Source organism: Dendropsophus ebraccatus, chromosome 7 (genome assembly GCF_027789765.1).
Source record: "Dendropsophus ebraccatus isolate aDenEbr1 chromosome 7, aDenEbr1.pat, whole genome shotgun sequence".
Classification (NCBI taxonomy): domain Eukaryota; kingdom Metazoa; phylum Chordata; class Amphibia; order Anura; family Hylidae; genus Dendropsophus; species Dendropsophus ebraccatus.
This window is the reverse complement of record NC_091460.1, coordinates 47,070,087-47,096,303: the sequence shown is the minus strand read 5'-3', so window position 1 is coordinate 47,096,303 and position 26,217 is coordinate 47,070,087. Positions and strand designations below refer to the sequence as shown.

The 26,217-nt window shown below is 43.0% G+C and overlaps 1 protein-coding gene and 1 long non-coding RNA gene across 4 annotated transcripts in view; one reads left to right on the top strand and one right to left on the bottom strand.

Annotated features, from left to right (window-relative positions):
• Positions 1 to 1,598: 1,598 nt before the first annotated feature.
• On the bottom strand, positions 1,599 to 18,119 carry PACRGL (parkin coregulated like). 3 transcript variants are annotated; one of them, XM_069977460.1, is made up of 9 exons: positions 18,010 to 18,119; positions 16,799 to 16,959; positions 14,661 to 14,728; positions 13,115 to 13,205; positions 8,822 to 8,956; positions 8,143 to 8,250; positions 3,545 to 3,625; positions 1,974 to 2,036; positions 1,599 to 1,813 (listed from the first exon to the last, which is right to left on the bottom strand). In XM_069977460.1, the coding sequence occupies exons 2-9, from the start codon at positions 16,940 to 16,942 to the stop codon at positions 1,757 to 1,759; spliced, it is 747 nt and encodes a 248-aa protein (XP_069833561.1). In that variant the 5' UTR covers positions 16,943 to 16,959; positions 18,010 to 18,119; the 3' UTR covers positions 1,599 to 1,756. The 3 variants fall into 3 exon arrangements, with proteins under 3 accessions (XP_069833561.1, XP_069833562.1, XP_069833563.1); XM_069977461.1 differs by lacking the exon at positions 18,010 to 18,119 and adding an exon at positions 17,687 to 17,842; XM_069977462.1 differs by lacking the exon at positions 1,974 to 2,036.
• Positions 17,931 to 26,217, top strand: part of LOC138797385 (uncharacterized) — a 60,784-nt gene continuing 52,497 nt past the window's right edge. Inside the window, exons 1-2 of the long non-coding RNA XR_011363926.1 lie at positions 17,931 to 18,148; positions 19,558 to 19,648. This is a non-coding gene — a long non-coding RNA (uncharacterized lncRNA). The remainder of the gene's footprint in view (positions 18,149 to 19,557; positions 19,649 to 26,217) is intronic.

Genomic DNA, 26,217 nt, shown 5'->3' with positions numbered 1-26,217 from the left:
TCCTATAACATCATAAAAGTTCAAATCTCGGCACTCACCATTTTCATGCTTCCATAAATCTTTATTTTAGAAAATTCATCAGATTTTTACAGCGGTAAAAAAACAGGACGTTTCGGCGTCAAGCCTTCCTCAACTGTCAGTTGAGGAAGGCTTGACGCCGAAACGTCCTGTTTTTTTACCGCTGTAAAAATCTGATGAATTTTCTAAAATAAAGATTTATGGAAGCATGAAAATGGTGAGTGCCGAGATTTGAACTTTCATGTCTGCAAACAATGGTTTTCCACATGCAGTGACCCAAGGATTTACAGCCTGACTACTGGTAGAGTCATCAAAAGAAAGACAATATATAAAGGAAACAGCATCAAAGTCTAACTCAGTTGTGAGTATAGTGACATGACAAGGGAATTACCAAAGCAGGCATCCATCCACAGACAGTTTCCTTCCCTGGAGGGATATCTGTCTATTCTGTGTATTGCAAGACTGGAGAGAAAGGGGTCTGTGCCTCGGTTAAGGCCCCGTTCACACGTAGCAAAACTAGCGGAATTGTCCGCCGCAGAATGCCGTTAGCCTCCCTGTCATAATGGGAGTCTATGGGAGGCGCGCACTGCTGCTCTCCCCGCGCTGAAGAATGAACATGTTCATTCTTCAGTGCGGAGAGACACTGTGAGAACAGCAGCGCGCGCCTCCCATAGACTCCCATCATGAGAGGGAGGCTAACGGCATTCCGCGGCAGACAATTCCGCTAGTTTTGCTACGTGTGAACGGGGCCTTAACCGAGGCACAGACCCCTTTCTCTCCAGTCCTGCAATACAAGGATAACACACTGGTTTGAACTGGCCCTGTGTAGTTCCTAATTTGTCCTCGGGTGGAGCTTCAACGCTTACACTTTTAGCGCCAGACCTAAAAAATGTCCAGCAACGCCAAGGCTCCCCGGATTTATGCAGAGGCGCAATCTCTACACAAATCCTGTGCACCAGTGTGCGCACATAGTGAAACCTATGCCAGCTCAGAGCTGATATTAGTTATTTTTTTACACTTTTCTGCAGGAAAAATGTTAAATTCAGCTCACGCAGAGGCTATGCGCCCCACACCATTCCGCACCCTCTCGTCCCTTCTGGTGCGACTGGCATAGGGGGTCCTGATGCGAGAAATCTGTTTGCACAACAAGCCCGTGTGAATAACTTTACTCGCATCAGGCCCTTCTATGCAAGAATTTTCACTATACGCTAGTTAATAAATGTCCCCCTTTGTGATCAGCATATTGTTTAGAGACCCTTCCAATATGTAGGGACTAGTGTTGAGCGATCTTGCTGAACTGTATTATAGAATGTTATTGTGTACACTGTGTTGTACGTTCCATCTGAAGTGTGATTTAGGTTCCATCTGCCGGCCTCCACAGATACTATCCTATAACATGGATTTTTGAAATGTCAGCATACTAAAAGGAAAGGGTTTTTCTTACAATGTTTGTCCACTGGTGGTTTACTGAACCATGGGAAATAGAGGGGGGCCCTCGCAGTCAGCCTACGTTATGACACTCAACAAGGAATACGTACACACTACAATACATTTCTATCAGGCTAAACAAACTGGAACAATTGTTTACCATTGCTCTGTTCAATTTAATGTATATAATTCCCATATTCCAGTAACCCGGAAGCAAATATACATTTGGTATAAACACTTTAGAAAGAGCTGCAAGTGTCCAGTCCTTGTCACACATGAAATCTTGTGGCTGATCATTGTGATCCAACATTCAGCTGTAAATGGAGCAGTAGGTCGGGATTTTAGATTTGATTATTCCCAGACTTTCCTTTATAGGAGAAAAAAACAAAAAACATACATGTAACTTCACATTTCACTCAAATAGGTAAAAGTTAAGTCTAGTGTAATAAGTGTGTGCACATTAAACTGTGGGAAGCAAAAAGCACGAACATCCCCAAATGTGTGTTTAAGGTTGCCTTCACATTTACCGTATAGCAGCGGATTTCCCGCACAAAATCCGCATGGTCCAAATGAACGCACATAATACGCTGCTGCGGAAATACATTGCCATTAAGTTACATAGTATCCATTCTGTCAGTTTCACCTTAAGACAGGCCTTTAATATAATAACCGGGGGAGGGGGTTCAATGCAACAACTGGCTCCCCCACAAATCGGCTCATTGAAGGGTCTGTGACCCTGCCACGGGCCAAACACTCTTCATTGTTTACCTGGCTGAGCTCTGTATTGTGTATTAGCTGTCTGGTAATGCATCCCTTTGCAGCTGTCTCACTGAAATTAATGGAACTGAGCTGCTGTACAAGAGACAGCCACTACAAAATGTATAAATCTGCGGCTGGTAAACAATTAACAGGCTGCAAGACCCCTGTAACAGCTTTGGAACCCTACCAGCATTGGTACATACAGTTCTGGATCTACATGGTCTGGATTCTGTAATATACTGTACATGTCATTCATTGATAACACAGGTCAACAGCATTTTTGGGGCCAAAGATATTTCAACGAATTTAGGGTAACTTTGGGGTGCTGATTCTGAATATGTCATCAGTTTTGCCAGATTGGCTCAAGTTTTTGAGAATTTTCGTGAAATGTGTAAAAAAAAAAAGACGTAATTTGCTACACGCGCATTAAACTTTATTGCTATTGTCATGAATACAATAAATTGTACAAAGTAAATGTTGATTTTAGTTTATTTTGACTAGTTTTAGAAAGTAATCTTCAAAAATGAACAAGACATGAAAAAAAACTTGAGCCAATCTGGCAAAACTGATAGCATATTCAGAATCAGCACCCCAAAAATACCCCAAAATCATTAAAATATTTTGGACACCAGTAAATTTTTTTTTTTTTTTGTTGACCTGTGTAATTGATGTGCATGTTGTTACACTTCAATCACTTACATTGGAGGTGTTTGCAGCATCTGAATAATATGGCTATACTACAACTACTAGTAGTTATATGGGTGACAGACACAAGACCATATTGCATGTACTAAGTGCTGCACCCTAGATCATTAAAGGGCTTGGCCACTTTATAGTAAAATTGCTCAGTGTACAGTATTAGTAAGTGTACTCACTGTATATGTATATATATATATATATTTATATGTGCACCTCATAGAGCTAAAATCAGACTCCCCTTCTCCAGGCTGGGCTGCCCTGCTCTGTGTTGTTTCTCTCCATAAGATGGCCGACATGGAGAAGCATGTGACCATGCCCCGCCCCCCTGTGTATAGGTGTATGGTGGATACCGGGGGGCGTGGTCACATGCTTCTCCATGTTGGCCATCATATGGACAAAAACACCACAGAGCAGGACAGCACAGCCTGGAGGAGGGGAGTCTGATTTTTGTTCTATGAGGTACAAAGAGAGCTGCTGTCAGTATATACAGTGAGTACCCTGAACTATTTTACTATAAAGTGGCCAACCCCTTTAATGATATCTTCTGAGAACAGAGACTTCTGGGGCAATAATGTAACGCATAAACAGCATACCCCATGCCGTCACTGATATTGTCTTAAAGAATTTGCCATACATTTACCTTTCCCCCATACTGTTCCAGCTTCTGCAGTGCAGATGTGACTCCATCCTTATACTTCTTGTCCATTAATCTTTTCGAAAGCTTACACAAGAATAAAGGAAACAATGACATCAGCATATTGACTATTGACACGCATTATATGCAAGGCTTAACCATAATAAATCTCAGATTTAAGGAGGACATCATATTTCAATAGATATACCGTACCAATTTTATGCTGAAACAAAGTTTATAATAAATTCTATGAAGTTGTTTTCCAGATGTAAGACATAATGGCCTACCATCCGTATGGACAATAAATGTTTAACTGGTCGGTGGTCTGCCTGCCGAGGACTCTTATTAGACTCCTTTCCAGCTCACCCCTTAATGGAGAAGCAAGGGATTTCATAGATTTCAGAGAATCACCATGAACACAACCGAGTGGAAGAGAAAATACTTTAAAAAAAAAAAAAAGACTTTGCTAAATTTACCCAATATATGTAGGCTTATTACTTCACATCTGTGGCCCTTTAAGCGTCAAAGACATCAACACAGGCGTGAATGATTTATAAGTCTGAACAAACAAACCAACTGGGATATTTCCAATCAAGATAGAAAATATGTTTAGTCTCAAATATTTCTCACATAATGACACATAGGATCAATTATTTATAGATAACTAACCCACAAGATCTAATAGAGAACTGGGAGAGCAAAGCTGAAGATGAAATACCATTTTGTTGCCTAAAAGCAGCCAGGAAAAACTATTAAAAAAATCCCATGCTGTAAATAGGAACGTGCTGAATGATTTTCTGGTGTCCCCTATGAAAAAAACCATAAAATATAAACTACTGTATATTTCCAGTTACGTGATGCACCAATAATTAAAAGCATAAAATATATACAATAGGGAAGATAAGTGTTTGATACGCTGCCAACTTTTTTCCCCACTTGCAAATAATTTTTATCTTACTTACACTTCACCTGTGAGAGACAGAATCTATAAAGAATCCCAGAAAATCACTTTGTTAAATAATTAATTTGCATTTTATTGCATGAAATAAGTATTTGTTTACCAAGCAACCAGCAAGAATTCTGCCTCTCCCAGGTTTTCTTTAAAAAGTAAGGCATGGGGGTTGAATAGGAAGGGAGGATGGATGGAGCCATGTATTGTGGGATTCTGGCAAACAAGAGTAAGAGCAATGAAGATGGGTCATGGCTGGGTCTTCCAGTATGACAGTGACCCATAACACAAAGCCAGGGCACCTGAGGAGTGGTTCTGTAAGAAGCATTTCAAAGTCGTGGAGTGGTCTAGCCAGTCTCCAGACCTGAACTCAATACAAAATTTTCGGAGGGGACCGAAAAGCCCCCAAACCCGAAAAATCTGGAGAAGATGTGTATGGAGGAGGGGGACACAATCCCTGCTGCAGTGTCTGCAAACCTGGTCAAGAACTACAGGAAACGTCTGATCTTTCTAACTGCAAACAAAGGTTTCTGTTTTTCTATTGTAGCAAATCCTTATATCATGAAATAAACAATGTGATTATCTTGAATTTAAAGTGCCTGTTATTAAAAATATTTTTGACATGTCATCAGGCATGTCAAAAGTTATTCATTAGAGCAGGTCCCACTGCTCTGCTAGGACCAGCTGCAATAAGGAGATATAGCCAGGGAACGTGGTGGGCATGCGATCCATTCCCTGGGAATGAGCACGGCACTCCGTCGCTGTACCAGACCCAGCACTCCGTCGCTGTACCAGACCCAGCACTCCGTCGCTGTACCAGACCCAGCACTCCGTCGCTGTACCAGACCCAGCACTCCGTCGCTGTACCAGACCCAGCACTCCGTCGCTGTACCAGACCCAGCACTCCGTCGCTGTACCAGACCCAGCACTCCGTCGCTGTACCAGACCCAGCACTCCGTCGCTGTACCAGACCCAGCACAAATTGTCACATTAGTATACTAGACAGAGTGCCCACTCACATTATCAACTACAATGTCACAAAGTCAGGACCGACTCCAACTCCGACTCCGACTCCTGAATTTTATCAGGACCGACTCCGACTCCCGACTCCTGCTCCTTCATAAATGGCCAGTCATATACCAGGGGAGGAACTTATCACACTGGCTCAGCAGCTTCTCCCTAATGTATTACATGATCCTGGGGCAACTTCTGAAACATACAAAGGAAGCTTCTCCTGTGTGTGCAGTGGATTCAGCCAGTCTCCAGCCTCCATGTCCTGAACAACTCACAACTAGACTAGATGGAGCAGGTGGTCTTTTCCTGCTGACAGTCTTCTATGTTTCTAACTAAATATTCACCATACTTAAAGAAACACTGTTAACAATGCCAGATATCTGTAATATAGAGGTCAGCCATAGTGATATACAGGGGGTCACACATAGTGATATAGAGGTCACACATAGTAATATAGAAGGTCACTGTGGGGGCACGCAATAGCACGCGCACACACACACACACACACACACACACAGCCTGCTGGAGCCATAGCATACACATACACACACACACAGCCTGCTGCAGCTATAGCACACACACACAGCCTGCTGCAGCCATAGCACACACACACAGCCTGCTGCAGCCATAGCACACACACACACAGCCTGCTGCAGCCATAGCATACACACACACAGCCTGCTGCAGCCATAGCATACACACACACAGCCTGCTGCAGCCATAGCATACACACACACAGCCTGCTGCAGCCATAGCACACACACACACACACAGCCTGCTGCAGCCATAGCACACACACACAGCCTGCTGCAGCCATAGCACACACACAGCTTGCTGCAGCCATAGCGCACACCACACACACAGCCTACTGCGTCCATAGCACACATACACACAACCTGCTGCAGCCATAGTGTGCACACACACACACACACACCCAGCTTGCTGCAGCCATAGCACACATACACACAGCCTGCAGCAGCCATAGCAGACACACATAGCCTGCTGCAGCCATAGCAGACACACATAGCCTGCTGTAGTCATAGCACACATACACACATCCTACTGCAGCCATAGCGCGCGCACACACACACACACAGCCTGCTGCAGCCATAGCACACATACACACATCCTACTGCAGCCATAGCATACACACACAGCCTGCTGCAGCCATAGCATACACACACAGCCTGCTGCAGCCATAGCATACACACACAGCCTGCTGCAGTCATAGCACACACACAGCCTGCTGGAGCCATAGCATGCGCGCACACACACACACACAGCTGCAGCCATAGAACACTGAACAAGAAAAAAAGAAACAAGAAAATCACACAATCTTCTCCCAGAGAGAAAACACCACACTGAGGACAGAGGTTACTGCTACACTACTTATGTCTCCTCCTCCTCTATATTACACAGGATATCTTCATATTACACTGCTGTTCATATACAGTCATCAGGCATCCAGAAAGAGACCAGCACAGATCTCCCCCCACACAATGGATTCTTCCAGCTCAGAAACAAACTGCCAAATAGTGAGTGACAGCTTTTCCATGACCCCCCTTATGTAATAGGGCCAGTGTCCTATTACTGATATATTCCCCGACCACCCTTATGTAATAGTGCCAGTGTCCTATTACTGATATATTCCCTGACCCCCCTTATGTAATAGGGCCAGTGTCCTATTACTGATATATTCCCTGACCCCCCTTATGTAATAGGGCCAGTGTCCTATTACTGATATATTCCATGACCCCCCTTATGTAATAGGGCCAGTGTCCTATTACTGATATATTCCCTAATAGGGCCAGTGTCCTATTACTGATATATTCCATGACCCCCCTTATGTAATAGGGCCAGTGTCCTATTACTGATATATTCCCTGACCCCCCTTATGTAATAGGGCCAGTGTCCTATTACTGATATATTCCCTGACCCCCCTTATGTAATAGGGCCAGTGTCCTATTACTGATATATTCTCCGACCACCCTTATGTAATAGGGCCAGTGTTCTATTAGTACAGTATATATTCATGAGCAAAACTTGTAAAATTCATATCAAAATTCAATTCTACATTTTTTTAAGATTTTTTAAAGCTGGAGTCAGTACATTTTTTCCCCGACTCCAGCCACAGCTAGCTCCGACTCAAACTCAGACTCTGACTCCAGCCAAAACTAGCTCCGACTCTGACTCCACGACTCCACAGCCATGCTGCCAACCACAGTGCCTCATTTTGCCAGTCATAGGACTCAACACCGGTCACAGAGTCATATCAGAATGTCTGCCACATTGCATCGTATCGTCACAGCACCCAAATACACTTACCACTACCCCATCATATTATTACCACTACCCCATCATATTATAAGTCACAGTTCTCCATCACATGTACCACATGGAAAATGTCCGCAGCATGTGGATAAGAGGTATAACATTTTACACACTTGCCTCTTGCTGTAATCCGCTGCAGACTGTACTGGTTCAAATCCACAAGTAAAACCAGCGGCTTGCTGCACAGTTTTTAGCAAAACAAAGTGTATCTAATTGTATGAAATATAGTAATAGATAATAGCTATGTAATCACAAGTAACCATGGGCATGTAGACCATCAAGAGAACTACAGTATTCTCATACTACTTACACTGGTTAATAGATTCTTCAGATGAATATTCAGTGCCGGCCCCACTACAGCACTTAGCTGCACCAAACCATTCAGTCCCCTTTCAAAAACTCCGCCATCTGTGTGTACCTACAAGCCAAACACAGACAGCAGTGGATAAAAATGGAAATAATGAAATATACCTGTGCTAATATTTTTGTTTCTACACGGTGATGGCAGTGTGCTGATGGGTTTCCACAGCGTGTCAGCACAGCCATCATCATAATGAACGCTGATGCTGGGAACTCTGAATTCCGTTCCATAGCACAACCTCCATATTTACGAACCCTGCATGGAACGCATGAATGCCCCCCTTAGGCATAGACAAGACAGTCTAAAAAAGCACCAGATTTAACCCAGTGACTTATACCTTTTTGATAAATTTGGCACATCTTTAGACAGACTAGTCTAAGTTTAGACAATCTATCAGTTAATTTACGCCAAAAAACATGCTCCAAAGGTGTGCCACTTTTTTGGGTTCACAAAGTTGCTCTCAAACCCCACCCCTTTTATGTGAGGAAAAAAACACATAATACACATGGTGCAAGTAATGTACAACAATTTACTGACACTAAATGTGACAGAAATCTGAAATAGTAAATCATCTCTATTATATGTCTGCCTGTAAATGTAATAAAAAACATGTATGAGGAATACATACGAGGGCACCTTTCAGGGCAGCTGCAAGTTTGGGTAGGATGGGCAGAGCTTTGTCAGCAGCACCAGGAACCATCAGTAATTCCTTAAATCCTTCCTGGGATACAAATGTGTACGGGTGTCTAGTTTCTTTGAGACCCTGCGCAGGAGACATAAAAAGAAAATGAGGAATCTGTAAAGTTTAGTAAGAGGACAACAACTATTACAGGTTCAGCCTACACAGTCAGATGCACAGTAATATTCACCAAGACTATGTCGTTTCCAGCTAGAGTTGCATCTACATAAATGCAGTGGAGTTGTGTAATGTGAGAGAGTCCTTGCAGCTATATCACCTCATCTACAGCCGATACCGCTGACATTTCTAATATTTGTGCTTTTCCTGAACATAATTCACAGGTGTCTCTCCCTGTACGTTATGTGGGTACAGATAGTAGTGGTTCACGTTCTCTCTCTGTAACTCATATGGGTACAGATACTGTACTACTTATATCTCTGTTACACATGTTGGTATAAAGAATACTGCCTCCCTGTACATTATATGGGTACAGATAGTAGTGCCTCACTCTCTGTAAATGGTATATCATACTGTCTGTGCCTATATCATACTGTCTGGGTACAGACAGTGCGATATAGGCACAGACAGTGAGATATAGGCACAAACAGTGAGATATAGGCACAGACAGTATGATATAGGCACAGACAGTATGATATAGGCACAGACAGTATGATATAGGCACAGACAGTATGATATAGGCACAGACAGTATGATATAGGCACAGACAGTATGATATAGGCACAGACAGTATGATATAGGCACAGACAGTATGATATAGGCACAGACAGTATGATATAGGCACAGACAGTATGATATAGGCACAGACAGTATGATATAGGCACAGACAGTATGATATAGGCACAGACAGTATGATATAGGCACAGACAGTATGATATAGGCACAGACAGTATGATATAGGCACAGACAGTATGATATAGGCACAGACAGTGAGATATAGGCACAGACAGTATCATATAGGCACAGACAGTATGATATAGGCACAGACAGAGAGATATAGGCACAGACAGAGAGATATAGGCACAGACAGAGAGATATAGGCACAGACAGTGAGATATAGGCACAGACAGTGAGATATAGGCACAGACAGTGAGATATAGGCACAGACAAGTATGATATAGGCACAGACAGTGAGATATAGGCACAGACAGTATGATATAGGCACAGACAGTATGATATAGGCACAGACAGTATGATATAGGCACAGACAGTATGATATAGGCACAGACAGTATGATATAGGCACAGACAGTATGATATAGGCACAGACAGTATGATATAGGCACAGACAGTATGATATAGGCACAGACAGTATGATATAGGCACAGACAGTATGATATAGGCACAGACAGTATGATATAGGCACAGACAGTATGATATAGGCACAGACAGTGAGATATAGGCACAGACAGTATGATATAGGCACAGACAGTATGATATAGGCACAGACAGAGAGATATAGGCACAGACAGTGAGATATAGGCACAGACAGTGAGATATAGGCACAGACAGTGAGATATAGGCACAGACAGTGAGATATAGGCACAGACAGTGAGATATAGGCACAGACAGTGAGATATAGGCACAGACAGTGAGATATAGGCACAGACAGTGAGATATAGGCACAGACAGTGAGATATAGGCACAGACAGTGAGATATAGGCACAGACAGTGAGATATAGGCACAGACAGTGAGATATAGGCACAGACAGTATGATATAGGCACAGACAGTATGATATAGGCACAGACAGTATGATATAGGTACAGACAGTATGATATAGGTACAGACAGTATGATATAGGCACAGACAGTATGATATAGGCACAGACAGTGCTGCCTTCCTCTCTCTGTATATCATGTAGGTATAAACAGTACTGCTCTCCTGTCTCTTTGTGTAAATGATGTACACATAGTATTTCTTCCCAATCTCTTAGAAATGATGTACAGATGTATCCTTGTGGCTTAGTAAATCTAAGTATCATAAGATGATATTTATGTAAGATGAGCAGCTCAGAGAAAAACATGATATTGCAATACTATATCAGGAGATGTATATGCTATATGGGCCTATGTTGAGGGTAGCACATTGCTAAAATGTATTAAATAAGTATCCTGAGAAACTGAACTCTAACCTAAATCCTAAACTAAATCCAATAAAAGGAGGCGATGGACACATCTAAAGGCACAGATATTACTGTCTGCCTGTAAATATTATAGGCACAGATAGGACCGTCTCCCTGTAAATATAGGCACAGATAGCACTGCCTCCCTGTAAATATTACAGGCACATATAGCACTGTCTCCCTGTAAATATTACAGGCACATATAGCACTGTCTCCCTGTAAATATAGGCACAGATAGCACTGTCTCCCTGTAAATATAGGCACAGATAGCACTGTCTCCCTGTAAATATAGGCACAGATAGCACTGTCTCCCTGTAAATATAGGCACAGATAGCACTGTCTCCCTGTAAATATAGGCACAGATAGCACTGTCTCCCTGTAAATATAGGCACAGATAGCACTGTCTCCCTGTAAATATAGGCACAGATAGCACTGTCTTCCTGTAAATAATATAGATATAGTTAGCACTGTTATCCTGTGAATAATATAGGTATACATATCCCTGAAAATAATATAGGCACAGATAGTGCTGCCTCCCTGTAAATTCTTTAGCCACAGGTGGCCACACCAATTCTTCTTTTACTCATTGACACAGCACTAAAGAGAGACTTCCTGATAAAAAGGCTTCAGAAAGAAAGATCAGTAAGAAGATATAACTATAACTAACAGTACATCAATGTGTAAGTGAATTATGTAAGGACACTAGCGCTTTATTAACTGGCAGCGGCTGAATGTGCAACAAACAGATTATATTTTGATATGATGTCTAATAAATATCCAGAAACATGACACTTTCCTGATGGCATTTACATTGAACTTACATTGAAAATAGAAAAGCTTTTAATTCAATTCTTCAGAGAGATAACATGGACACAGAGAGTGCACAAATCAGCTAGACACAGTGGCTTCTGACAGATATATAAAATGCTTGTGATGGGCTGTGATTAATCTCTGCAATGGCTCATAGGTGTGAGACACCTCCCAATAATTATTCTTCAGCCGCTTCTCTGCCACTAAACCACGCTGACAGATGTTGCCAAGTGTTCTGATGTTAAATGGCGATCAATCACTAGTGCGCTGTCAATAGTAGACAAATGTCTCTGCTCTCCAGACTACTCAAAAATTATAACATACCGAGCTATAAATATATTATTACAAGATCACAGCTTGATACTGGAATACAGGGAATGAATGGCTTTATCAGTATTACATTCTCCAGTTATGAAATAAATATAGGTAAATAAGTAACCTATACTGTATATGGATTGTCTAAATAATGCCATGATTCAAGGGACAGTACGAATTTGGATTAAACTAGTAGCACAGCATTAAAAAGTCCCATAAGAGTTGCACCGATAAGAATACTTAATGTGATGTGTGCGCCAAAGCTGGAGATGACTGCAATACTGAAGGGAATGCTGGGAGACTTCTGCCATTTCCTTACATTAAATGGTCACTGCCTTGAAACAACTTCCCTCAATTTGATAGAAAATGATAGAGTATAAAAAGCCTGGATGTCGGGAGACAGTCTGTCTACTGAAGATGATCCACGTTGTTCCTAAAAGGTAAATCAATGCCTCCTTCCCATCTCTAACAGCCCATAAAGCTCAGAGCAGTTGCTCCTTGAATAAATACCAATGTACTCACTGCAGCAACAGCAGCTCAGTGTAATGTTAGGGTATGTTCACACCGAGTAATTCAGGCGGAACTTTCCCCCGCGGGATCCCTACTGTCTCTAGTGTGACATAGCTAGTCTATAGGAAAGCACACACTCCTCCACTGCTGCCGCTCTCCGTTCAAGTAGTGACATGTCAATTCTTCGAGCAGAGAGCCGCGGCAGTGGAGGAGCGTGCACTCTCCCATAGAGATGCTATGGCACACTGAGGCAATAGGGATTCCGCGGCTGAATTACTCTGACAGATTTATCTGACAGATTTTTTTAAGCCAAAGCCAGGAATGGAATTGAAAAGAGAATCAGTCCCTTTCTTTCCTTTATTAGCTGTTATCTGTTTTCAGTCTGTTCCTGACTTTAGCTTCAAAAATCTGTCAGATAAATTGGTGAGATAAAAAAGACAAGAAAAAAGTCTAAACTGCAGTTTACCTCAGCTAAAGTAATGAGTAGGGGATCGAACGGTATCATTTCTGGGGGGCGCTCCCATTGTAGCCTGTGTTTTACAGAACCATGGACCAGCCTGTGAAATTAAACAGCAAACAGTTAAGAGCAGTACTTATACTTGTATAATTCATTAAAGATTTGTGGCAGATTGGCAGATTGGCTGAAAACATTTCAGTGAGTGTCCTATTAAGCTGAATGGGGCTTTCAGAAAATCCATGTGCTTCTTGCAAAAAAAAAAAAAAACAAAGAAAAAAAAACTCATTCAGATGAATGAAACTAATTTTTGATGCAATTTTCTGCAACAAATCTACTGCATGTGAATAAAACCTAAAAGTGGTTTACCCCACAAAAGACATTCATCCCCTCTCAGGACTCTGTTGTTTTCATCCAGTCCACAGATTTGCATGAATTGGCAGCAAGCATGTCCATCAGCTCTCATGATTTGTGGGGGTCTCAGTAGTCGGACCCCACCAAAGAGATGCTCATTTTCTATTCTGAACATGGAGGGATGAGTGTCTTTCATGGGAAAAGTCTTTTATATCCTGTTCAGACCCAAAAACGCATCTCTCTCATACTCACTAAAACTCTACAGCCCATCATAAAACATAACCTTTCAATGGAAGACTAAAGAGCCTACCATCACCACTCCATCACCCATTCTGAGGGGTAGAGAAGGATGGTGTTATTTATATATAAGTAATTAACTAAATTAAGCCATGTTCACACTGTGTTTGCAGTGTATGTTTGTTGTATGCCCCAGGAACGCTTCTGTTACATACGATAAACATAGGCCCCATTCACCTCAGGGAAGCCTAAAGAGTGCCAACTGGCCTATGATGGAGTAGTACATGAATATGAAGGATTTCTTTTATTATTTGCTGAATAGAATAACACTATGCTATTCTGTCCTGGTGCATCCTGTAAAATAATATACACTGTCCGGTATGTGTTTCTCTAGCAAGGAAGTCTATGGGCCCACGAATGCCACTTTATGTCAGTATTTACTACCAAAATCATGCAGCCATTAGCCACATATGTGGGCATGGTCTCGTCATTACAGAGCCACTGCGATTAAAAAAGTTTCCCTGCTGAGGGTGAATGCATGCAATGAATTATTTTCCCGCCCGGCATGATGTATCCGTATCATGCCGGGCGGGAAAATAATTCATTGCATGCATTCACCCTCCGTAGGTCCGCAAAATCTACGGATGGATGAATGCAGACTTAGGCTATGTTCACATGTCCAAAAAAGGAAAAAAAAACGTCAGTTTTTGTGTTTAAAAAGACGTCTGTTATTGCATGCACTGAAGTCTATGGAATAACGGATGTCTTTTTCACACATTGTATTGAATACGTCCGCCATTCAATACAATGTGTGAAAAAGTCACTTAAAATGATGCAATAACGGACGTCTTTTTAAACAAAAAAAGCGGACGTTTTTTTCCTTTTTTGGACGTTGCGTGAACATAGCCTTACTCTGACGGCTTCTCTAAAGATTTAATTACTCCAAAAATTGAAAGAGTGAATTTACCTGCAAGGAATTCCTCCTTTAGAATATATAGCTGCAAATGGGGAGGATGAACGCTGGGTCTCAGCAAACTGCAAGGGAAAAGACACATATTAAAGCTGACTGACAGAGCCGGGAATAAGATATCGTAATGTGACAAGTATATGAAAACCAGACATATTACTTACACTACAAAGATGAGAATGGAAACAATTTATCAAGTCTAACTTGAGCGACCAGTGTATACACTGTATTGGGCACTAGACAAGCAACATATACTATATGGACTAAAACACCGGCACACCTACCTACTTACCTATTAGTAACACCCCTTTCTAAATCCATAGGTATTAAGATGAATTCCATCACCATCCCATTTGCAAGTATAACAGCTTCCCCTCTTCTGGGAAGATTTCTACAAGATTTTGGAGTGTCTGGGGGAATTTTTGCCTATTTATCCAAAACAGGATTTGTGAGGTCACCGATACAGAATGAGAAGGCCTGGCTCACAAGCTCGGTTTCAGTTCACCCCAAAGGTTTATCACAAAGTTGGAAGCAAACTATTGTCCAATAGTCTTGGTATGCTAAAGCATAAGGAGGTTCTCTAAAACTAAGGGGCCTAGGCTAATCCCTGATAACAACCCCATAGCATTATCCCTCCTCTGCCTGACTACATTTTGCCAGCTATAACATTAGACTCATCCATCAGACTACTAGTCAGCTTATAGGCAGGGGGGTTAGAAGTCAAATCTCCACTGATCGGGAATTTATGTCCTAGGGATAGGCCAACCATCAATATATAGTAGTAGTAAAACACTGGCACTACTAGACCCAGCAGGTTTGTCCAATAATTCCACAACAGACCTTCGGTGTAGGTGGTGCTCTCCACTGAATGCAATAATTGTATAAGTAAAACATGTTTTTTGCAATAAAGGTGATATTCTGGTGAGTGCCGCAAGGACTTCTTTAATTTTACAACCATCAATATGAATGCTCTAAAAAACCTTAAAGGGGTTATCTACATTTAGAAAAACATGTCTGCTTTCTTATAGAAACAGTGCTACTCTTGTCCCCAGTTTGGGTGGGGTTTTGTAACTCAGTTTTGCTGAAGTGAATGAAGATTAAAGTGATAATGTCACCCTCCTTTCATTTTATCAGGGGACAGTGTCACCTTTGCAGGTCTTTACAGCAGTTGGGTCCCATCTCCCTGCAGGGGAAAGGGCCCGACTGCCATGAAGCCTCGCCAAGGTGACACTGTCCCCTGATAAAATGAAGCAATGAAAGACAGAGAGACATGATTTATACAGGTATATATCTAATGTGCAGCATCTAAGCTTGTAAACGGTGCAGAGAACCGCACATAGAGTAAGGGTATGTGCACACTAAGGAATTCTCGCGGATTCCGTGAGGAATTGAAAAGGAAAGATTTCTGCCTGAGTGGAATTCAAGTGGAATGCAAGTAGAATTTAAGCCCCATTGACTTCGGACTTCGTCGGAATCTGCCAAAAGAATGAACCTGACTATTCTTCGGGCGGAACGTGGTTCCCGTGCAGAATCTGGACAGAATTCTGGACAAAAAATTCAATAGAAAACAATGGGAGCCAAGACTGCTCATTTTTTACGGGTGGAATTACAAGCAGATTCTGTGCACATTTTGACGCAGAATCCACCCTAAGGGTATGTGCACACCACGGAATCTTGGCTGATCACCGCTGTTCCGCAGCTGGCCCCCACTCACGGCCGCGTGTATCTTCTCCTGTGCCATAGACTCCATTCTACGGTCAGGCAGACTCCGCCGTCCGCCAGTTCATAACCTGTCTGTGCATAGAATGGAGTCTATGGCACAGGAGGAGATACACGCGGCCATGAGTTGCGGAATTTGCGTTGGGTGATCAGCTTGGATTCCGTAGGTGTACCCTCAGAGGTTGACAGTATCACTTAAATTGCAAACAACACCTGAACTGCAGACAAGAGCGGTGGAAGAAAGCTTTCTGGAAGAAAGCGGCCATGTTTGTCTAACCCTGGGTAAATAAAAATGCATAATTAATACCATAGGTGTATGACATACCATGCAATGTATATAATGACATCATACCATACAACAAGTATAATAACCTCATAAAGCAGCACTGTAATGAAGAATATGCATCATAACCACTCACCGGGTCTATGGTCTTGGGGTTCAGCTTGTCACTCGGCTTTGCACGGCTTCCACTGGCGGGGGTCGCGGATGCTGAAGATGTTGGAGTAGTAGTCTTGCTTCTTGGCATTGTACTTCTGGACTGGCCTCTAGAGGACGCCGACATCTTTTCACCATAATGTTCTGGGAAGTAGAGAGGTGCGTATAGAGAGGTGTATATAGAGAGGACAGGTACATATGGAGAGGTACATATAGAGAGGTGTGCATACAGAGGTACGTATAGAGACGTGCGTATAGAGACGTGCGTATAGAGACGTGCGTATAGAGACGTGCGTATAGAGACGTGCGTATAGAGGTGCATATAGAGAGGTGCGTATAGAGAGGTGCGTATAGAGAGGGGTACATATAGAGAGAGGTACGTATAGAGAGGTTCGTATAGAGAGGTGCATATAGAGAGGTTCGTATAGAGAGGTTCGTATAGAGAGGTGCATATAGAGAGGTACGTATAGAGAGAGGTTCGTATAGAGAGGTGCATATAGAGAGGTGCGCATGGAGAGAGGTTCGTATAGAGAGGTGCATATAGAGAGGTGCATATAGAGAGGTACGTATAGAGAGAGGTTCGTATAGAGAGAGGTGCATATAGAGAGGTACGTATAGAGAGAGGTTCGTATAGAGAGGTGTATATAGAGAGGTACGTATAGAGAGGTGTATATAGAGAGGTACGTATAGAGAGGTACGTAGAGAGGTGCATATAAAGAGGTGCGTATGGAGAGAGGTGCGTATAGAGAGGTGCGTATAGAGAGGTGCGTATAGAGAGAGGTGCGTATAGAGAGGTACATAGTAAGTGTATGAAGCTACACAAGCCATCATTACCATCCAGGCACAGGAGCTACCTGTACAGCACACACACCTCACACTCAGGAGTCTGGGAAAGCTGGGTAGCTAACACTCTCTATAGGTTGTGCTATGGCAGCCATATTGGTTGTCACCCGGCAACCTATGCAACAGAATAGGAGCTGAAGCCAAAGATGTATATTAGTATCAATGCTGCTTTACGATGAACACCAGGTGTAACAGCAATGAGTGACGCACGGGAGGCACATAACGCTGCTCTCTGCACTGCAGGAGGGCGGGCTTCCCGGTGGACGTGTGACCGCTGGAGGTGTACAGCACTGCGGTACCGCAGCCGAGGAGCTCAGCGATGAACAGTCAGTGGGTATGTGCGGTACTTACCGGACCCTGACGTCTTCTCTGCGAGCCAGGATCACCAACTAGGCAGCTTCAGTACTAACCTCCTTTGTTACCATAGAAACCACGGCCGCTCTACGGCGTCCCGAGAGGGACATACAACTGCATTTCGCGTTGCTGACCGGTAGGTTCCACGTTGCTCTTGCTACTCACTATCACAGCAATACTGGGGGCATGGGGGCACGGTGTATGTGTTACTTACTGGGCTTCAGGTTCCCGACCTGTGACTGGCTCCCCAGGTGTTGGAAAACTACAACTCCCATTATGTTCTGTCAGTGCAGCGACAGGTTGGGAAACAGTATAACAGCATGCACCTGACTCCATGTCACAAGAGACTTCACAGACATGGGGGTAATATGAGAGCTGATAGGTTACCTGACAAAAATGCGCCTTATAATGTAACACATGTCCCTGTTCACACCTGACTTATTAGTGGCTGCAGTTTACCTTAAATAGATAGACAATGCTGTGGCACTATGTCATGGATGCCCCCATTTGCAAAGCACAATGAATATGAGATATTAAGTGCAGCGATAAAAACTTTATCAAGAATGGCGGCCATATGAGTCCAGTAAGGCGGCTTCTTTGCCTCAGTGCAGATGTTGTGGCTAGCTGTTGTGGTATAAAGTCATCGTGTGTCTAATCCTGCTTTTACACGGAACGATAATCGTTGGAGTTTTCGCAATAACGATCGCATTTGATCGATAATCGTTCCGTTTAAACACAGCAAAAGATCAAGCGACGAGCGAGAAATTCATTTTGATCTTTCCACATGTTCTCAAATCGTCATTGGTCATTTGCAAAAAATTCGCAGATCGCTTCGTGTAAACAGTCTTTCAAAGATTCACCCTATGTGAAAGATGGGCTTAAACGATCGCAATAACCATTTTTATTACGAATTTTCTAATGATTTATTCGTCTAAATGCTGATCGTTATAAAAACCAAATCGTTGCTTCAAAATCGTAAAACGATCGATTGGCTGTCCAGGCATGATGGGAATTGTAGTTTTGCAACAGCTGGAAGGCCGAAGTTTCCCCATCCCTGGTATAAACAATAGAGCATCAAAGCAAATACAGTAGTGCCTTGGATTACAAGTATCATTTAATCCAAATCACTCTTATATCAAAGTACATTTTCCCATAAGAAATAATTGAAGGCAGACAATTGGTTCCACCCCCCCACCCCAAATAATATTTTTTTATTCTACATAAAATGTAAAACAACTGAAACTGAAGTGTAATTTACTACAGAATCATTGGTGTAAGGGAGACAAGACAATTAGCATGAGAAGGGTTATTGTATAGCACAAATTTCACGTTCTGAATTACTGCTACCAACAGCTGGTGGAGGGTGTTTGCGGAACACCTTGGGCTCCCTTATACAGGTACCTTTTACAGCACAGCGCACGTCCTCCTCTGGTCAGGTGGCACCCGGCTCCTGCAGTAGGTGACATGTGGGGATCGCCGATCGCACGCTGCTGGAAAAACACGCACGTCCTCCCACACAGCTGATCTGGCTCTTCATCCTTGCAGGTCCCTGCTCGTAATCCGAATTTCTGCTCATAAACCAAGTTGCATCATCTGGAAAATCAGAGCTCATAAACCACATTACTAGCAAACCAGGGTAAGAATTTCCCTCTAGTGAGAGAGCCGCCAGATGTGTATTGCCACAGATCACGGCTTCATCAGCAATACTGCATTATTGTAAGGGTACAAACCCACACACCGTATACGCAGCAGATACGCAACAAATACGCAGCAGATTTGTTGGTACAGATTTGATACTGTGTTCAGTTATTTAGATCTAATCTGCTACGTATCTGCTGCGTATCTGCTGCGTATCGCAGCAGTAAATACGCAGCGTATAAGCCGTGTGTGTTTGTACCCTAAAGGTATATGCGTTGTTGTCCAGATTGAAATTCACCTGCACCAAGGTTTTTTTCCTTGTACCCTACCTTGGTCATATACACATGTATGTTTCTATTCCTCAAATGTGCGAAAAAATTCAGCCTTCACATTAGAGATCTGTGGTATGCCCTTAGATATCATACATGGATTTTTGATATATCATCCATAGTTTTGGATGGGGATTAGCCCCAGACAGTGGAGCTAACCTGCATCCTGACTACCTGATGTGGTAGTATCTTGTATCCCAGAAACACAATAAGTGACAAGTTGTTTATTTTTTTCCTGTGTAGTAAAAATCAGTGCTGTATATCATATTATTATAAATTGTGCAACACTTGGGAAGCTTTTTCTTTTAGGAATTGTTGCTGATTTCAGTGCAGAAAAAAGGGTGCGGATCCCACCACAATATCTACACAGCTCTGAGGATCTTGTGCAATAATGCTTTCTACCATTAGATGGCACTGTGTCACTGTGATTGTTCCATCGCCTTTATACCTTTGCTCATTATAAAGACCATTTGTTACTCACTGACATGAAGCGCTGAATATAAACATAAATTCTGATACTTACTGAAGCTTAATATTTAGCAAAGAACATGGATCTTCATCAGACGGAACAGGTTTTATGAAGTGATAGTAAAGTTATAATTAGAAACTAGTTTACGAGAGAAAAAAAGTTGGAACCAGTGATTTGCTAGATTTGTTTCTTTATTCATGTGCTGTTTGTTTCCTGCAATAGTTTTGGCTTCTGCAATGAAACCGATTAATCTCTGTAACCACATGTACTAATGGATTGTCAGCTTCTAGCACAAGTAGAAATACATTCGCAAAGTTTCAAACATCTAACAGAATGTACTCCAGTTCCTTCAATAGAGCATACGTGGAATCATACTTGGGAGATGTTGTATATATTGTATTACCAGCCCTATTGCTCCACCCCAGCCATTAAAGGAGTTATCCAGGATTAGAACAATATGTCCGCTTTCTTCCAAAACTGCATTACTGTTGTACTGTATGTGTGGTATTACAAGTCAGCTCCATTCACTCTAGTGGAATTGAATTGCAATACCACACTGAACTGCTGTATCTGGAAGAAAGTGGCTATGTTTTTCTAACCCTGAATAACCTCTTTAACTGCTGTAGACTAGCAATAAAACATATATAATAAAAGGTAGAGTGAAGCATGATACCAGACATAGTGCTCTAAAATTACCAGTTATGCCCCCTGGCTGCCATATCTGTGACCCTATTAACCCTTTTACGACCTGGGGTCATCAATGCATCAATGCCCAGGTCTTTTTTGGACATCACCTTTTTTGGACATCACCTATGTCTGCCCCCTCTCCTCTGTCCCCTGCCGCTGTCACAATCTTGTGACAGCGGCAGGGGAGAGAGGGGCGGGGGCAGAGCCTTCCCTCTCTCCCCCCAACAGCCTCCGTAGCCAGGAAACCGGAAGCCTGAGGCTTCCAGTTTCCATGGCTACCATCGGGGCTCTGCGATAACCTCACAAAGCCCTGCTGGACACACCGGGCAGAGAATTCTCCCTCTGTAGAGGGAGAATTCTCTGTCAGGAGCCCTAGAGATGCTGCGGTTGTGCTTACCGCTGTATCTATAGGGTTAACTCTCAGCACCGGAGTGTGGGTCCGATGCTGAGAGTTGCGACGGTCCCCGGCTAATAGCCGGGACCCTCCGCGGATGACACGGGCGCAGCTTCTACACCTGTGTCATCCTGCAGCATAAATTAAAGTAGCTGCAGCATCAGGCATAAGCTGCAGCAACGTTAATTTACTGCCCTGCGGCGGGAGAGGGTTAATGGCTGGGTGAAAGTACCCTTTCTCCCTTAGGATCTGTTCACAATGAGTAAAAGTGGCAGATTTCTGTTCAGAGTTCCCGCCGCAGACTCCGCTCTGAATCCCGCCTACCTCAGTGTGCCATGCCTCGCGCACCTTCACTCTCTGCTGATCTACGCTCAAAGAACTGACATGGACTTCCTACACCAGCGCTACTTTAACTTATACTGGAGCCTTACCCAACAGAGTAAAGTGATGCCTGGGCCTCACCAGACTGACCAAGTAGATGCCTCGAAAAAACTATTGCTCAGTCTAGCCTTTTGTTTGATTACTTAAGGCGGTATAACATTAAAATCAGAACAAAAAGAGTCAAAAATGTTTCTAAACCAAAGATTGTTGTGGCCAAGGAAAAAAATATACACCTTATAGTCACTTTTGTGAAAACTGCCTCACCAGCAACTAGGGGGCGCTTTACTGGTAAGGGGCCGCCTCACAGTCTAAGAAGCACTGCCCTACACTGTACATTGGCCTCTCCTGGGCTAATACTACACATTCTGAGCATGTAGGATCCAGTTTGCTGTTGGGACAGATAAATGGGAGAGGGTCTGATGCAGGTTTCAGCGACCAGATTGGGCTACAGAGCAGTAAAAAAGCAAAAATTACAGACACCTAATGCTATCGGTGTCTATCGCTGCTTTCAACTTTTGCATTGGAAAGGTGTGTGTGAAACCTGCGAGAAAAGCTGGCATGCTGGGGTAAAACCTACAGTGATGGTAGCCTGGCTTTGTGGGTTTCAGTTGTTTGCAGCACTATGCTGCTACTGTAAAATTCCATACTAAGACCACTATACTGGCGCCATGTGTGTTTTCCACAAATAGCTTTAAAGTCATATAGTGTTAATGCTCGCTCTGTGTATCTGTATAGTACTTAGGTGCCTTTTTTGCCCCCATATAGTAGCTAGGTCCCATTCTGCATCCATATAGTAGTTAGGCCCCCTCTATACCCTCATATAGTTAGAAGGCCCCCTCTGTACTTCCATATGTTAGGTCTCTCCGCACCTCCATATAGTAGTCAGGTCCCCTCTGTGCCCTCATAGAGTAGTTAGGTCCCCTCTGTGATCCATATAGCAGTTAGGCCACCTTTGTTCCCCTACATGGTAGTTAGTCCTTTCCTGTGCATCCATATAGTAGGCAGTCCCATCCCCCTGCTGAAATATAGAAAAAAAATCAAGCACTCATAATCACCAGGTTCCCGCACAGTCTGTCAGCCTCTTCTCTACCTCCTTTCTCTGTTCAGGGGCGAGAGCGGCCTCTTGTCTATTCAAGCATAACACTCTTGCCCGAGGTCACAAAAGTACCTGGCAATGTCTCCTCGCTCTGCCAGTGTGCTGAATTCACCTGTACGTGCTCATTAAGAGTGCTTACTGTTAAAGTGCTAGACAGCACTAAGTGGGCAAATGGGCCCCTCCAGGGAAAGAAGGCCCCGGCAATTATGCCAGCCCTATGTGCCCCCCTCAAAGCAGTATAGTGGCTGGTGCCCTGTGCACTGGTCCCACATAGCTAAGGCCAGTCATGATGCCAGCTACTAGTGAATGCCCAAACAATGCCATACACATTTTGTCTCAACATCAACTTTTTGACTGACTGCACCCAAACAGATTAATACTCACTGGAGTATGATCCCTACTACCAGGCCAGTAGTGCAAATGCCTTCTCTTAGGTCCTCTGTAGGGCCACAGATGGAAATTTGAGACCCCCTGTGGTTTTGAATATGAATTACATCAGCAATTAAAATTATAAACCTATTATAGGGGATTACTATGTAAGCAGCTAAACAGCAGTATGAGCCTTCTTGTATTACACTCAAACATAACTTTTAATATTTTGCTGCCCATGGTGAGGCTAACAATTCATTTTACACAAAAAACTGCGTGTAAGCTTTTCTTTCTGGCTCCCCCTCCTCCCCCTCCCTTTTGAGACGGCTGTTGTAAACAAGTCCCTAGCAGGCTTTATCTTCAACATTGTAGTTTCTTTGTAGTTTCTTTGTAGTGCTGGGAGGGTTATTCCGAGGTTAAGTTGCTAATAAACTCACTGTGATGAATCCTCCCAGCATTACAAACAAGCTACAGTGTTGCAGATAAAGCCTGCCAGGGACTTGTTTACATAAGCTGTTTCAAAAGGGAGGGGGAGACAGAGAGAGAGGCTCAAACACAGATTTGTGTGTCTTCAGCAGAAAGCAGCAGCTGACAACTGGGAGAAGGAGACTAAACAGATAATAACATGTATGGAATGAATTATTAGTCTCACCATGGGCAGCAACATATCAAACGTTATGTTCGAGTGGAATACCCCTTTATTTATTAGACTATACTAGTCTAGTAAGTTTGTTATCATGGAGATGTTTGGTGGACATTAATTTAATATTCTGATAATCTGGCATTCACAATAGAGGGATAACACATTTACTCAAAAATGAGTGCATCTCATATCTTAGAATCTCTACAAAACATGATAGAGACTAAGGCATTGCTGTTGTACATCGTTATCTTTATCTATATTTCAGTTAGGAATCAATTCACCTTGTTCATGCCTTACCCATAATCTAAGATTGTTTGTAACAGGTTTCTATTCCATGAATGGGGTTGTTGGTCTATATCACATCCTGACATCCTGAAGCTGCTAAAAATCCTTACTGCTTAGGCTAGGTTCACACTGCGTTTTCAGCATCCGTTTAACGGATCCGTTTTTTGCAAAAAACGGATGCATTTGTGTGCATCCGCTTTTCCATCGGCTTCCATTATAAAAAAAAAACTGATCAAAACGGATCCGTTTTTTGACGCACAATAAAGTAGTGTTGACACTACTTTTTTGACCGTAAAAAAAAAATGGATCCGTTAAACGGATTGCAAAAACGCAGTGTGAACCCACCCTTAGTCCACTCTGTCTCCACTCCTTTGACCTCCCCCTTCCTTCTGAGACAGAGAACATGCCACCCCCGCCTCTTCTGCGGCAAGCTGTAACATGTCTTTTGTAACTGACACCTATCAGTGATCACCCGAGCAAGGCAGAAGCAGAACGAGCCAGTGGTCCTCGGGTACCAGGCAGTTGGTGCAATGCATTCTGGGAAATGTTTCCTAGCTGGGTGCCATGATGTAAAGCTGGGATCCTTTGTAAAAGTTTGAATCTAGAAGCAGCGTAGACAAGCGGGAAAGATGTCAAATGATCAGTTAGTGCACTTTTATTCATTTTGTGCATTTAATTTTACTTTTTTTTATGGGATTACCAGAATACCCCTTTATACCCCTTAATGTGCTGTGTTACAGGAATATTCAGCTTAGCTTTATTTCTCATGTTGCTTTAGTAAAATGAAAGCAGAGATTGGTTGCTATGGGCAACAAAGAGAATCTTACTGTAACACAGCGCAATAAGTCTCCCCCCTAAGGCCATGTTCACACTTTGTAAAGCAACGGCCGTTCTGTGACCCGGTGTTACTGAAGATCATCCCGGCTGTTACTGCAGTACCGGCCAGATGATCTTCATTTCTGCCCGCATCCAAATTCACCGCTGCGCACAATGTATGAACTGACAGGTCTGTGCAGCCCCCATTCAATAAATAGCGGCCACAGAAATGTAATCCCGGCCGGAGCCCATTGTGTATACACTCCGGCTGGGATTCCATTATTTCTAATGCAATGTATGTTTTGCATAAATCACGGCCATTATTGCAACAACGGCCGTGATTTATGTAAAACATACGTTGTGTGAACATGGCCTAAATCTGTATAGTCTGAAAGAAGGTGCATTACTGATGTATTGTAGTGTTGTGTAATTTTCCCTATTACACCTCAGGATTCTATAAGATTACTATCATGACATACATGGAGGCCTTCACTAGGCCCATAACTGTCATGATAGCCAGCAACACCTCTGATCATGGTGGATTAATGGGTGACGGAGGGGATTGTTCATGCCCCAAAGCCAGGCAGACAGCATGTATTTAAGGGGGAAGAGTTCCCTATTCCTACCCCTGCTGTTTCTTGAAGTCAGGAGCTGGATGATTACCCTACCACTATGGCCATTGACATGTCAGTTCTTTCGGCAGAATGCGGAATCAGCCGACCCATAGAATGGTTTCTATGGAGCCGGCGGAAAGGCGCGCTTCCATGAGCGCATACAGCCGGTGGAATTCCGCTGAGTTTATCTGCGAAAATTCCTCAATGTGAACCCACCCTTAAAGCAAAGAAGTGGCTGTGCAAATGTGCAACCATGACAATATAGTGAATGGGAGACACAGTGACCAAGTGACCCATTGATCTCTGTCCATATTTCCTATTCACTATAATGCAGAATGGCAAACGTGTTGCCATCAGAGATTAGAGATGTTCGCAACTCAAGCTTGCCCAAGTCTGATCCCGTGGCATTTGAATACTGGTGTCTGAAGATGCAACCATAATTGGATGCCGCCCTAGACAGTCCTATGGCTGTATCCATGTTTTC